This window comes from Schistocerca serialis, chromosome 6 (genome assembly GCF_023864345.2).
Source record: "Schistocerca serialis cubense isolate TAMUIC-IGC-003099 chromosome 6, iqSchSeri2.2, whole genome shotgun sequence".
Classification (NCBI taxonomy): domain Eukaryota; kingdom Metazoa; phylum Arthropoda; class Insecta; order Orthoptera; family Acrididae; genus Schistocerca; species Schistocerca serialis.
Window position 1 is genome coordinate 341,335,235 of NC_064643.1, and position 15,434 is coordinate 341,350,668.

Consider the following 15,434-nt stretch of genomic DNA (forward strand, 5'->3'; position numbering starts at 1 on the left):
CAATACGGGGTCGGTGCAGTCCTTGCGCACTGTTTTTCTGATGGCTCTGAACAACCCATTGCTTATGCCTCCAAAACACCCACGGATGCCCAACAAAAGTATTCTCAAATTGAAAAAGAAGCTTTGGCCATTATTTATGCTCCTTGTTTCATCCATCATCGTCACTTCCCGACAAGGCTGCACACTGCCTTCAGCGTTGGGCTCTTTACTTGTCTTGTTTCAATTATGAGATTCATTTTCGGCCAACGGCCCAACATGCGAATGCTGATGCACTGTCTCGCCTTCCCATGGGTCCTGATCTGGCATTCGATAGGGACGAACTTTTCTGTTTCCACCTGGATGTTGCCGAGCAGCAGGTTGTGGACGGATTCCCCATCACTGGGGACCGGCTGGCGGCTGCTACGGGTTCTGATCCTACCCTCTCCCGGGTTTTATACTGTATTCAGAATGGTTGGCCAGATCGTCCGTCCGCAAAGACTTCTGACCCGTTGCGGAACTACTACGGTTTTTCGCTACCGCCTCACGGCTAGGGATGGTGTTATCCTCCTTTCCACCGACAATGCTTCGCCATGTGTGGTGGTACCTACGTCTTTGCGTGCTTCGGTCTTGCGCCTCCTTCACCAAGGGCACTGGGATGTCTCTCGCACAAAATCTCTGGCGTGCCGTCATGTGTTCAGGTGTACTGGCCTGGCATCGATTCTGAAATAGCACACATGGCCGCTGCCTGCGGCCCATGTGCGTGGCAGGCCACCGCCCGGATGTCATCTTTGTCACCGTGGCCTTCACCTGAGACGCCCTGGTAGTGCATTCATGCTGACTTTGCGGACCTTTTTTAGGTACTTATTGGCTCCTCATAATTGACGCCTGCTCTAATTTTCCTTTCATTGTCCGTTGCACGTCGCCTACCACTGTGGCAACCACAAGTGCTCTCGCCTGCATTTTGTCTTTGGAAGGCCTTCCCTCTTCTCTTGTTACTGATAATGGTCCACAATTTGCCTCTTCCGAATTTGTGGATTTTTGTGCTTGTCATGGCGTTATGTGTGTCACTGCCCCTCCATTCCATCCACAATCAAACAGTGAGGCTGAATGACTGGTCTGCACATTTAAGGCTCAGATGCGGAAACTCCTGACTTCTTCTGCTGCTGATGATGCACTTCTCCAGTTTCTGGCTTCTTACCGTTTCACCCCCATTGGCGACCACAGCCCGGCTGAGCTCTTACATGGCCGGCAGCCCCGCATGCTACTTCATCTTCTGCTGCCTTCCACCTCACGGCCGCGGGTGCCTTCGCTTGGCCGTTTCACCGCCGACGACCTTGTCTGGGTACGAGGATATGTCAGGCGGCCAAAATGGAGTCCGGGCCACATCTTACGACACTGTGGCCAACGCCTGTATGAAATGCAAACGGACATGAGTGTTGCAGTGCATCATTCTGACCAGCTTCAGCCTCGTGTGCTGGCAACGCCTGTTCCGAATGCTGCTACACCACCTTCGGCTCTACCTGACACTCGGGATCTTGGCATCTCTCATTACTCACAACGCAGTCCTCTCACTGTCATCTCCGTGCCAGTACAAGAACGGACGCCACCAGGAGACGTGCCCATGCAGGAACCGGATGACCCTCATCTGTCGGAGCCAATCTACTCGCCTCCTTTTCCTACAGATGCTGACACATCGCCCATGTCTCCAGTTATATCAGCTGGACTTGCCGCAATGGGCAGATTGGTGCACGGGGCCCTAGCAGATTCGACCCCTACGTCTCCTGTCATCTCAACCCGCTATCATCGGGGACACTTCCGTCCGTACGGGAAGCCTCCCCCTCGAGACTTTACGGCCAGTCAAACAACGCCTATGGACGTTAGCAATCTACAGGCCACCTCCATCAAGACCGGTGCAAAAATTTCGAAGGGGGGGGGGGGGGGGGGGGAAGTGTTGTGACTCGCCGATCATTCAAAGTGCCGCCGCGCAATTACGCGCGTCCTCTACATGCAGCGCTGTCTGCCAGCCATGCAGCAGCTGCGCCACCTAAGCAGCCTGCCAGCCAGCGGCCGCTAGACTTGGACTCGGTGCTCGTTCGAATGTTACCGTGTTCATGTCTTGCTTTGTCAACTTGCTCAGTGATTTATATGTGTTGTGTCGTTTTGAAATATATGTGTTCAACTTGACGTTATAACAAAGCTGTAATCCCAAGAATTTAATACTGTCTACTTCTTCTATCTGCTTGTCATCATATGTTGGGCATATACTCATGGGACATCCCTTACAAGTTCTGAATTGCATGTAGTGTGTTTTTTCAAAGTTTAGTGAAAAGAATTGGCTAGGAACCAGTGATCAATGTCCACAAATATTTTATTAGCTGATCTTTCTAAGACTACACTTGATTTACTGTTTATTGCAATGTTTGTATCATTGGCAAACAAAACAAACTTGGCATCTGGTAATGTTACTGATGAAAGGTCATTGACATAAACAAGAAAAAGTAAGGTTCCTAAGATGGAACCTTGTGGGACCCCACATGTAATTAGTTCCCATGCCTGATAGCTTAATACATGTCTGTTTCCTAATAACACTCTTTGTTTCCTGTCAGAGATATAAGATTTGAACCATTTTACAGCATTTCCTGTTACACCATAATATTTTAATTTACTTAAAAGGATATTGTGATTTACACAGTCAAATGCCTTTGACGGATCACAAAATATACCAGTTGCCTGCAATTTTTTATCTACTCAATTAAGTACATTAAGTGTAGATACCCTTCTCAGTATCAGAACCCTTTAGAAATCCAAACTTGCTTGTTTGACAGTATGTTATTTGTAATAAGATGGTTATAAAACTGATTGTACATGACCTTTTCTAAAATTTTTGAGAATGCTGGCAAAAGTGAATTTGGATGGAAATTTACCACTATTTCTTTATCTCCCTTCTTAAACAGTGGCTTAATATCAGGATATTTCAAACATTCAGGGAATATTTCACTGATGAACAACTGGTTACACAGATAGCTTAATATGTTACTTAACTGAGAATCACCTTCTGTAATTAACTTTGTTGATATTTCATGATCAAACAGTTGCACATATGTTTGTTACAATGTGAGTCCTGATACAAAATAATTAAATATAATAAAGTAAAAGAATGAATGCTGACAAATTTGAAATTGATAATGATTTCATTAATAAAAATATCCTAAAACAAAATAGTTACCAGTTAACATTTCAAGAAACTGTACTGAATTTGCATTGACATTCGTGGTGTTCAGCCATATCTATAGTGGATTAAATTAAGCAGGATTATAGTTTGTTTCATGTTCTTACTGATCTTCCATGTATTTCAAAGTTAGCCTGCCGCTGTGGCCGAGCGGTTCTAGGCACTTCAGTCCGGAACAGCGCTGCTGCTACAGTCGCTGGTTCGAATCCTGCCTCGGGCATGGATGTGTGTGATGTCCTTAGGTTAGTTAGGTTTAAGTAGTTCTGAGTCTAGGGGACTGATGACCTCATATGTTAAGTCTCATAGTGCTTAGAGCCATTTGAACCATTTCTAAGTTACTTCATTGTACTCTAACTTGTGAAATCTTTTTAAAAAATTATTTTTGTGGCGGTTCACAGCCTCAATGTGTTTTGTGAATGAAAACATGGTCAAGGTAGGCTGCATTATTATTTTTTTGTCTATATGATTGGCCAATTTTGACATTTGGTCATTTCCAAGCATGTATCTTAGGTTTCCAGCATCATTTTAGATTATAATATGTAACTGGTACATATTGAGAGGAATACCTCTTGCTTATGTGTATATGCAGCACAAAAACAATATACTATTGTACCTGGTTACGTCTATTGATTTGTATGCTCATTTTTTAGAGGTAACTCCTCTTTCTTATGAGTATGAATTGTGTGTGATATTGTAACTGTTCTCCATTTAACTGATATGTATGAAGATAAGGTTCCTTTATTAATATTGTAAAACTTGTTACAGGAAGTGCTGAAAACCTTAAGTTTGACTGGATGATAACTGAGTGGTCCAAATGTTCACAGACTTGTGGAGGTGGTGGCTTTCAGGTAACTGGAAAACAAACACACCATATTTATGTAGGCATAAAGTAGTATGTTGTGGCATAAATAGTGAAGTTGTCACCAACCTGCCAGTAGGTTTGAACTTCATAGTGTTTAACTAGGTATTGTTCTGCTGGATATGGTTTGCCCTTGCAACCTTCGAACTGACTTACTCAGCCAGTTATGGGGATTTACAGTGACTCCAAATTATGGTGCAACTCAACATTTTTTTATGTATATAAATTATTGCTAGAGAAAGTGATAAGTTATGGAAACAATATTAGGACCAAACAGGCACTGAACCTCAGTCCTTCGAATTTGTAATCTGACACCCACTGAGCTGCCACATCACACCAATTGGTCAGTACTATAAACATATAATCTGCATCTTTGAAAATCAAACATTTTTTGCTTCAGAGAACATATATTTAATTAAATATGTAGGCTAGTTAGCAGTAAGTTAAAGAGAGGATAAATAACAGACACAACCATGTGCTAGACAAACTGTACCAAGAAGCCAATATAGCAGAAATCATAAGATGCAAGTGACTACAGTGGGCTAGACATTGGTTCAGATGGAACATGACAGATGTCCACAGGAACTCCAGGATTGCATCATGACAGGTAGGACACCCCTGGGAGGATGGATGGCAGATGACAGTGATGGATAAAAGACAGTGGAAAAGAAACCTTTAGCAGAGCGTGATCCATTGAGCCAGATGGCATAAAAGAAAAAGTAAGACATTTGTACATTGCACAGTAATTTGAGTAACAGAGAAATATGATGACATGCTAGAATGTACCACAGTAAAAAACTACAGTATAAGATCAGTTACAATACAAGAGAAAGGAAGAGCTTAGATGACAAATGACTGATTACATTTTGAAGCTAAGCTGAACAGTTTCTTTCTGTTCCATTTGACAGTAGGTGCAAGTGTAGAATAAGGATTTCCATGAATAATCAAATGCTCTAAAACTCTGAAATCATATAAAAATTTTAGTTGTAGTAGAAACTTGATGTACAACGTGTTGTACCTTGTACCTTGGAGATGCTATGTCCATCACTCATGCACAACTATAACACAATCTTCAAACTCACTTAAATCTTGATAACCTGCCATTGTACCAGTATGCATAGTAAACATACTGTCTTTCATTATTTCGTATTTTTTTAATTAAATCAATTGCCTTTTTGTTATAAGCGATACAGTTGTTACAATTGCTTAAGTTAGTAACTGAAATTAAATTTTAAAGACATGGCTGTTTTGTACATTCATAAAATTCAGTCTTTGATATGTTAGAGGTTTATATACTGTCTTTCATTATTTGTTTTTTTTAATTAAATTTATTGGTTTTTTGTGACAAACAATACTGTTGTTACAATTGCTGAAGTTAGTGACTGAAAAGTTAAATTTTAAAGACATGGCTGTTTTGTACATGCATAAAATTCAGTCTTTGATATGTCAGAGCTTTATATATGCTTGTTGCTGGTAACAAGCTATTGAAGTGTTAATTTCGAAGTTATTCACTCATTAATGTTTTAATATTTGTTGGCATGGGAATCTTCATTTTTAAAAGGTTTTTCCCACATTTTTTTCTTTAATGTGGGATATATTTGGGACATCGCAATATGATGTGAGTCAGATCTCCTTCATTTTCTGGATGTTCGCTACAGTGGAAGCGACTGTCACTCCAGTCCTATAGAGATGTGCAGGGAAACATGCATGTCCCAATTTCATTCTAATAATTGATGTTATATATATCCTTAGGATATTTTTATGGTTGTACCAGGGTTTTATTAGTATAGTACATTGAACTGAAGTGAGTGAAAAGCCCTTTTGCTGCCGTGATATTTGCCACTGAGTTTCCCATTGATCATAAACCTCTGTTTTTGATATGTAGAGAAAATCATAACATGGAAGCTGTGTAAGTGCTGAGTCCCCTTCTTTGATACTTTCTTCAGAAAGACCATATACTATTTCATTATGCCAAATATGTGAATGTCCGTTTTCCCAAATTAGATTAATGAATTTATTTTGCTCTCAGTCTCATTTCATGATACAGACCAATCTTTGGTTGGTTGAAGTGGCTTCCTCTGTGACAAAATATTTCTTTGATAAAAGTCAGATTTCCATAAGTCTACTCCTTTTATCAGGAGAAACAAAACTGGCATTCTGCAGATTGGAACATGGAATGTCAGATTCCTTAATCGGGCAGGTAGATTAGAAAATTTAAAAAGGGAAATGGATAGCTTTAAGTTAGGTATAGTGGGAATTAGTGAAGTTCGTTGGCAGGAGGACGAAGACTTCTGGTCAGTAAATACAGGGTTATAAATACAACGGTCGCAGGTTCGAATCCTGCCTCGGGCATGGATGTTTGTGATGTCCTTAGGTTAGTTAGGTTTAACTAGTTCTAAGTTCTCGGGGACTAATGACCTCAGCAGTTGAGTCCCATAGTGCTCAGAGCCATTTTTTATAAATACAAAATCAAATAGGTGTAATGCAGGAGTAGGTTAAAAAAAAAAAAAAAAAGTAGGAGTAAGCTATTACGAACAGCATAGTGAACGCTTTATTGTAGCCAAGATAGACACAAAGCCCATGCCTACCACAGTAGTACAAGTATATATGCCAACTCGTTCCACAGACGATGAAGAGATTGAAGAAATGTATGATGAGATAAAATAAATTATTCAGATAGTGAAGGGAGACGAAAATTTAATAGTCATGGGGGACTGGAATTCGATAATAGGAAAAGGAAGAGAAGGAAATATAGAAGGTGAATATGGAATAGGGTTAAGGAATGAAAGAGGAAGCTGCCTCTTAGAATTGTGCACAGACCATAACTTAATCATAGCTAACACTTGGTTTAAGAATCATGAATGAAGGTTGTATACATGGAAGAGGCCTGGAGATACTGGAAAGTTTCAGATAGATTATACTGGGTGAGTGACGTAACATTACCACTGGAAACACCTTTCAAACGACAAGAAACACTGAATAACCAATTCTGCAGACCGAAAGTGAGGAGAGGGGCTGTTGTAATTAGTTAATACAAACCACTGAGTAATGCACAGAAGTCTGATTTTCAACACGTACTTATTTTTTTCTAAATGGAAACCTGTTATTATCTTTAGCACAACTGAAAATAGAAACAAATACTTATTCAATGCCATTTCTTACGTAGTAAAATTTTAATTACATCCAGAATAATTTGTAACATTAAGTTGACGGCACACAAAGTAGCTGCGCGGTCTATGGCACCTTGCCATGGTTCACGTGGCTCCCCCTTACAGAGGTTCGAGTCCTCCCTCTGGCATAGATGTGTGTGTTGTCCTTAGCGTATTTAGTTTAAGTTAGATTAAGTAGTGTGTAAGCATAGGGACCAATGACCTCAGCATTTTGGTCCCACAGGAACTTACCGTAAATTTCCAAAAGTTGACACTTGAAACCTTAGATGTTCAGTCATGTGTTGTAACGAGCAAGATCTGTAGGGGTATGTTTACGAAGACTACAATGTTTACGAATTTGGCTGTCTCTGTGTCTACATGTTGCTGAATTTGTCCTTGTACTCAGAATAACTGTAGTACAGTGTATTACCAGACATCTGTGATACTGTACTGTACACAAGTAGAACAGAAGTATGCACAGTAGGAACATGAGAAGGTCGCAATAACAACAGTATGTAAAGTGTTGTAAGAACTGTTTATTCTAACCCTGAAAATGCAGAGATGATACTCATCTATTGCGAGTATAGACAAAATGCAGCTGCAACCTGCAGGTTGTATGCAGAATGGTACCCGGACAGAGATCACAAACAATTGTATGCAATAGGTGTGGTTGTAACACGCAAACGGGTCCGTAACAAACCCATCACAGGAGAAGCAGATGCAGTTGATGGGTTAGCCGCTGTTGCCATGAACCCACACATGAGTTCACGTGATATTGCTAGAGGCAGTGCAATGAGTCAAAGTAGTGTAATGTGCATACTTTATCGTCACAAATTTCACCCGTATCATGTGTCACTGCGTCAGCAATTACATGGAGATGATTTTAATACTCGAGTGATTTTCTGTCAATGGGCATTAACAGAGGATGCATTGCAGTTCTATCTGTTTAGCGATGAAGCAGGTTTCACAAACCACGGTGTAGTGAATTTATGAAACGTGCATTACTGGTCTGTGGACATCCAAACAGTTGGAAAATACATCGAGTTTCTACAAAATGATCTGCCAGCATTGCTAGAAAATGTGGTGCTGGAAACGTGTAGACATATGTGGTATCAACATGATGGTGCTCCTGCACATTCTGCAATGACCACTAGGCTGACCCTTGACAGCATGTTCAACGGACATTTCACAGGATGTGGCAGACGCATAAATTGGCCAGCCCATTCTCCTGATCTTATGCCTTTAGATTTCTTTCTGTGGAGTACGTTAACGGAGAACCTGTACGATGATGTGCCTACAACCCCAGCGGATATGAAACATGAGGGAGCCTGTGGCAATATTGCACCAGACGTACTGCATCGTGTAAGACATTCAATACTCGGTAGACTGAAAATGTGTGCAGCAAATGATGGGCACCACTTTGAACATTTATAGACCTGAAATGTCAGAACACACTCTTTTACATTCTGTAATTGAAAACAAAAAACAAATTTGTAAATTTAACTAAAAAATCAATGCCATACAGTATTCTTCAGAGAAAAAGACTAATAAAAATGTTAGCATGTGGACGTAAGGTGCTGTTCAATTCTCTTCTGTACCTACTTTACATCACTGTTCTTTTTGTGCCCCTAATTAATTCGGTTCTCTCAAATACATACAACTGAACTGCTGAGGAGTTACTGAAGCATCAGCTTTACATTGCAAATTACTCTGGATGTAATTAACATTTTACAATGTAAAATGTTTGTTGTGGTTTGGGAGATGTTTCCAGTGGTAGTATTAGGTGACTCGCTCTGTATAATGGTAAGACAGAGATTTAGGAAACAGGTTTTAAATTGTAAGACATTTCCAGGGGCAGACGTGGACTCTGACCACAATCTGTTTGATATGAACTCTAGATTAAAACTGTAGAAACTGCAAAAAGGCAGGAATGTAAGGAGTTGGGACCTGGATAAACTGAAAGAACCAGAGGATGTAGAGAGTTTCAGAGAGAGCATTGAAGTAGTGAAGGCAGCAGAGGATCAAGTAGGTAAAAAGACAAGGGCTAGCAGAAATCCTTGGGTAACAGATCATCATCAGTATGGTAGTTCTCCAGGCTGCCCGGTCTTCTGCCATCCTCTTCAGGTCTGCATAATTTCCTCTTTCGTTTATGTCATCTTATCATCTTGTATCTCCTTCTTACTCTCAGTCTTCTCCCACAAACCAGTCCTTCCAAAGCATCTGCTAGCAAGCACTTCCTTCTCAATGAATGTCCAAACCAGTTCTTTTTCCTTTCTCTTACAACCTTCAGCAGACATCTTCTCTCACCAACCCTTTCCAATACTCTTTCATTACTCACTCTTTCCATCAAGCTTATTCTTTCCATTCTCCTTTACATCCACATCGCAAATGCTTCTAACCTTTTTTCATCCTCTCGTCTCAGCGTCCATGTTTCTGCCCCATATAGTACGACACACCACACAAAACATTTGCCAAGCCTTTTCCTTAGACCTATATCCAATTTGCCTCATAAGAGTCTTCTCTTTCTGTTGAACGCCTCCTTCACTATGGCAATTCGAGTTTTCACTTCCTGGTGACATCTCAAGCCCTCAGTTATTGTGCTTCCAAGATATTTAAATGCACTTACTTGGCTAGTGGTAGATTGTCCTACTTTAATATTGGGGCAGTCTGCATCTTGTACTGATGACCATACTCTTTGTAGCAGAAGAGATATTAAATTTAATTGATGAAATGAGAAAATATAAAAATGCAATAAATGAAACAGGTAAAAAGGAATACAAACATCTCAAAAATGAGATCAACAGGAAATGCAAAATGGCTAAGCAGGGATGGCTAGAGAACAAATGTAAGGATGTAGAGGTATATATCACTAAGGATAAGATAGATACTGCCTACAAGCAAATTAAAGAAACCTTTGGGGAAAGAGAACCACTTGTATGAATATCGAGAGCTCTGATGGAAAACCAGTTCTAATCAAAGAAGGGAAGGCAGAAAGGTGGCAGGAGTATATAGAGGGTCTATATAAGGGTGATGTACTTGAGGGCAATGTTATGCATATGGAAGAGGACGTAGATGAAGATGAAATGGAAGGTATGATACTGTGCGAAGAGTTTGATAGAGCACTAAAAGACATAAGTTGAAACATTCACAGTGCATTACCCTTGTCTACATTGAGATTCAATTGCCATTCCCTGCACCATGCGTCAATTCGTTGCAGATCCTCCTGCATTTCAGTACAATTTTCCATTGTTAAAACCTCTCGATATGCTACAGCATCATCCGAAAAAAGCCTCAGTGAACTTCCAATGTTATCCACAAGGTCATTTATGTATATTGTGAATAGCAATGGTCCTACGACATGCCCCTGTGGCACACCTGAAATCACTCTTACTTGGGAAGACTTCTCTTCATTGTGAATGACATGCTGCGTTCTGTTATCTAGGAACTCTTCAGTCCAATCACACAATTGGTCTGATAGTCCATATGCTCTTACTTTGCTCATTAAACGACTGTGGGGATCTGTATCAAAAGCCTTGCGGAAGTCAAGAAACACGGCATCTACCTGGGAACCCGTGTCTATGGCCCTCTGAGTCTCGTGGACGAACAGCGCAACCTGGGTTTCACATGGTCGTCTTTTCCGAAATCCATGCTGATTCCTACAGAGTAGATTTCTAGTCTCCAGAAAAGTCATTATACTTGAACGTAATACTTGTTCCAAAATTCTACAACTGATCGATGTTAGAGATATAGGTCTATAGTTCTGTACATCTGTTCGACGTCCCTTCTTGAAAACGGGGATGACCAGTGCCCTTTTCCAATCCTTTGGAATGCTACGCTCTTCTAGAGACCTATGGTACACCACTGCAAGAAGGGGGACAAGTTCCTTCGCGTACTCTGTGTAAAATCGAACTGGTATCCCATCAGGTCCAGCGGCCTTTCCTCTTTTGACTCTTTTGACTGATTTAAATTCTTTTTCTATTCCTCTCTCATCTATTTCAATATCTACCATTTTGTCATCTGTGCAACAATCTAGAGAAGAAACTACAGAGCAGTCTTCCTCTGTGAAACAGCTTTGGAAAAAGTTTAATAAAAAGTTTAATGAGTCAAGGCTGCAAAACACTAACACGAATTCTTTACAGATGAACGGAAATACTAGTAGAAGCTGACCTTGGGGGAAGATTAGTTTGGATCCTGTAGAAATGTTGGAACACCTGAGGCAATACTGACCCTATGACTTACCTTAGAAGATAGATTAAGGAAAAACAAACCTACATTTGTAGCATTTGTAGACTTAGAGAAAGCTTTTGACATTGTTGACTGGAATACTCTCTTTCAAATTCTGAAGGTGGCAGGGGTCAAATACAGGGAGCGAAAGGCTGTTTACAGTTTGTATAGACACCAGATGGCAGTTCTAAGAGTCGAGGGGCATGAAAGGGAAGCAGGGGTTGGGAAGGGCTGAGACAGGTTTGTAGCCTATCCCCAATGTTATTCAGTCTATATATTGAGCAAGCAGTAAAGAAAACAAAAGAAAAATTTTGAGTCACAATTAAAGTCCAGGGAGAAGAAATAAAAATTTTGAGGTTTTCCGATGACATTGTAATTCTGTCAGAGACAGCAAGACCTGGAAGAGCGGAACAGAATGGACAGTGTCTTGAAAGGAGGATAGAAGATGAATATCAACAAAAGTAAAACGAGGATAATGGAATGAAGGTGAATTAAATCAGGTGATGCTGAGGGAATTAGGTTAGGAAATGAGACACTTAAAGTATTAGATGAGTTTTGCTATTTGGGGAGCAAAACAACTGATGATGGTCGAAGGGAAGAGGATATAAACTGCAGAAGAGAAAATTGTTAACATTGAGTATATATAGATTTACGTGTTGGGAAGTCTTTTCTGAAAGTTATTCGTATGGAGTATAGCCATGTATGGAAGTGAAACAAGGACAATAAATAGTTTAGACAAGAAGAGAATAGAAGCTTTCAAAATGTGGTGCTGCAGAAGAATGCTGAAAATTAGATGGTTAGATCACATAACCAGTGAGGAGGTACTGAATAGAGTGGGGAGGAGAGAAATTTGTAGCACAACTTGACTAGAAGAAGGGATCAGTTGGTAGGACATGTTGTGAGGCATCAAGGGATCTTCAATTTAGTATTGGAGGGCAGCTTGGAGGTAACAATCATAGAGGGAGACCAAGAGATGAAGGCACTAAGCAGATTCAGAAGAATGTAGGTTGCAGTAGGTACTTGGAGATGAAGAAACTTGTGCAGGATAGAGTAGCACAGACAGCTGCATCAAACCAGTCTCTGGATCAAAGACCACAACAACAACTCCTTTTATGTACACTGAAGAGCCAAAGAAAATGGTACACCTGCCTAATATCTTGTAGGTCCCCACGAGCATGCAGAAGTGCCGCAACACAACATGGCATGGACTCCACTAATGGCTGGAGTAGTACTGGAAGGCATTGACACCATGAATCCTGCAGAGCTGTCCATAAATCAGTAGGAGTACGAGGGGGTAGAGACCTCTTCTGAACAGCACATTGCAAGGCATCACAAATCTGCTAAACAATATTCATGTCTGAGGAGTTTGGTGGCCAGCGGAAGTGTTTAAACTCAGATGATTGTTCCTGGATCCTCTCTGTAGCAATTCTGGACTTTTAGGATGTCACATTGTCCTACTGAAATTGCCGAAGTCCTTCAGAATGCAGAATGGACATGAATGGATGCAGGTAATCAGACAGGATGCAAACATACATGTCACCCATCAGAGTTATATCTAGACGTATCACGGGCCCCATATCACTCCAACTGCACATATCCCACACCATTACAGAGCCTCCACCAGCTTGAACAGCCCCCTGCTGACATGCAGGTTCCATGGATTCATGAGGTTATCTCCATACCCGTACATGTCTATCCGCTCAATACAATTTGAAATGAGACTCGTCTGACGAGGCAACATGTTTCCAGTCATCAACCATCCAATGCCAGTATTGACGATTCCAGCTGAGGTGTAAACCTTTGTGTCTTGCAGTCATCGAGGGTATACGAGTGGGTGTTTGGCTCCAAAAGCCGTAATCGATGATGTTTTTTTGAATGGTTCACACGCTGACACTTGTTGATGGTCCAGCATTGAAATCTGCAGGAATTTGTGGTAAGGTTGCACTTCTATGATATTGAATGATGCTCTTCAGTCTTTGTCAGTTCCATTCTTGCAGTATGTTTTTCTGGCCACAGCGATGTCATAGATTTGATGCTTTACCGGATTCCTGGTATTCACAGTATATTCATGAAATGGTCATATGGGAAAATCCCCACTTCATCGCTACCTTGGCGGTGCTCTGTCCCATCACTCATGCGCCGACTATAACACCACATTCCAATTGACTTAAATCTTAATAACCTGCCATTGTAGCAGCAGTAACCAATCTAACAACCTTGCTAGACACTTGTTGTCTTATATAGGCATTGACGACTTCAGTGCCTTATTCTGCCTGTTTACCTATCTCTGTATTTGGATATGCATGCCTATATCAGTGTCTTTGTGCTTCAGTGTATATTTCCTGCAACTACTCTTATGTATATTTATGACATTTATTGCTTTACTTTTCCACAAGATTTCAACCTCTCTCTCTCTCTCTCTCTCTTTCTCTCTCTCTTCTTTTTATTCTGTGATGGTATTTCTGTTTAGTTCTTCCCTCATTTCTGTTATCCATGCTGTTGACAATTTTCTTTTTCCATTAATATTTTATTTTAATTACTATATTTCTTTTAAACAAACTTGTAGTTAATTGAGAAAGTGCTGCACATAGTCTCTATTCAGATTTACCTTGTGTGTGTGTGTGTGTGTGTGTGTGTGTGTGTGTGTGTGTGTGTGTGTGTGTGTAAAAAAAATGTTTGTTTTATTTAAATGGCTTTAAGAGTTTTCACACCCATCCTTATTTAGATAGTTGCATGGACATATCACAATTTCATGCAAATCCTTTGCAGATGTAAGATGTAATAATTTCATATACAATATATCTTCATATAATTAGATACAGTCCTCTGTATCAAATATTATAAATATGTGAAATAAATAAATCCACTTTTCATTTTCCCTGCTTAAGCTCTGAAAACTTGGTGGGGAAGTTGTAGGCTTAGCCACCTGAGAGCAGAGACTCTATTCCATCTTCTCACACACTGGTACATTTCCTTCATGAAGTGTAATAGTTGTGTCCTAAGTACTAATAATTGGTGTAGGTGACTGCTAAGAGTGTGTGTCACTGGTGAGAATGAGAAAAAAGAAGGGCAGGTTAAAACCTCATTCTTGTTGATAGTCTACTCCTTTTCAATAACACATAGGAGATTACCAAGCTTGACACACTCATCAGATGTACTCATTGACTTCAGTGGTGTCACAGAGTCTCACTCAGGACAAAAAAAATATATGGACCCTGCAACAAACTTGTGATGTCACACTAGTTGGCTTGTCTGCCACAGTTTGCGAGCACTCAGCTCTGTGAAAGGCCCATACGAAATCAATATTTAATTGAAAAGGTACCTGCTAAAGGTCTTAACTTTTTTGTGTGATGTCGAGGGCTTGCATGCATTTAAAAGTGCAGTCAAGAATTATTAAATTCTTCTGAAATAGTTACTCACTTCCCAATGGAGGCAGCTGCTAGCACTCATAAGACCTGCAGTGTCACGTGCTGTGACATACACACCACAGGCTGTCCTCATGGGCCTCAGTCTCACTTTATGAGAGATTTGCGATATTACCTGGACACTGATCTGGAGATTGCAAATTGTACCTCAACACCTCATTTGTCTCTACCAGTTAAAAACCTGCTATGATAATTTCTTTCATCAGCTAAGTTTGAATCAGCTACTGCATTATCACAAGCACACATGTTGAGCAGCCGTCCATATGACAACATGTTCACAGCATACTGTTGTGGGAATTCCTCATTTATCAACCTGCTGTTGTGCACAGATAGACATGGGGCTTTGGTCATTGTGTGTGTGATGAAGCAACCGTTGGTTGCGAAAGCCAGAATTTTGTGTGTGTGTTTGTGTTCGTTTGTGTGTCTATCGACCTGCCAGCACTTTTGTTTGGTAAGTCTCATCTACCAAATGAAAGTGCTGGCAGGTCGACAGACACACAAACATACACAAACATACACACAAAATTCAAGCTTTCGCAACAAACTGTTGCCTCATCAGGAAAGAGGGA

The 15,434-nt window shown here is 40.6% G+C and overlaps 1 protein-coding gene across 1 annotated transcript in view; it reads left to right on the plus strand.

Annotated features, from left to right (window-relative positions):
• LOC126484512 (protein madd-4-like) overlaps positions 1-15,434 on the plus strand; it is a 320,139-nt gene that overhangs the window by 267,225 nt on the left and 37,480 nt on the right. The window contains exon 18 of the mRNA XM_050108049.1: positions 3,974-4,056. Coding sequence (XP_049964006.1) covers positions 3,974-4,056 — 83 coding nt within the window. The remainder of the gene's footprint in view (positions 1-3,973; positions 4,057-15,434) is intronic.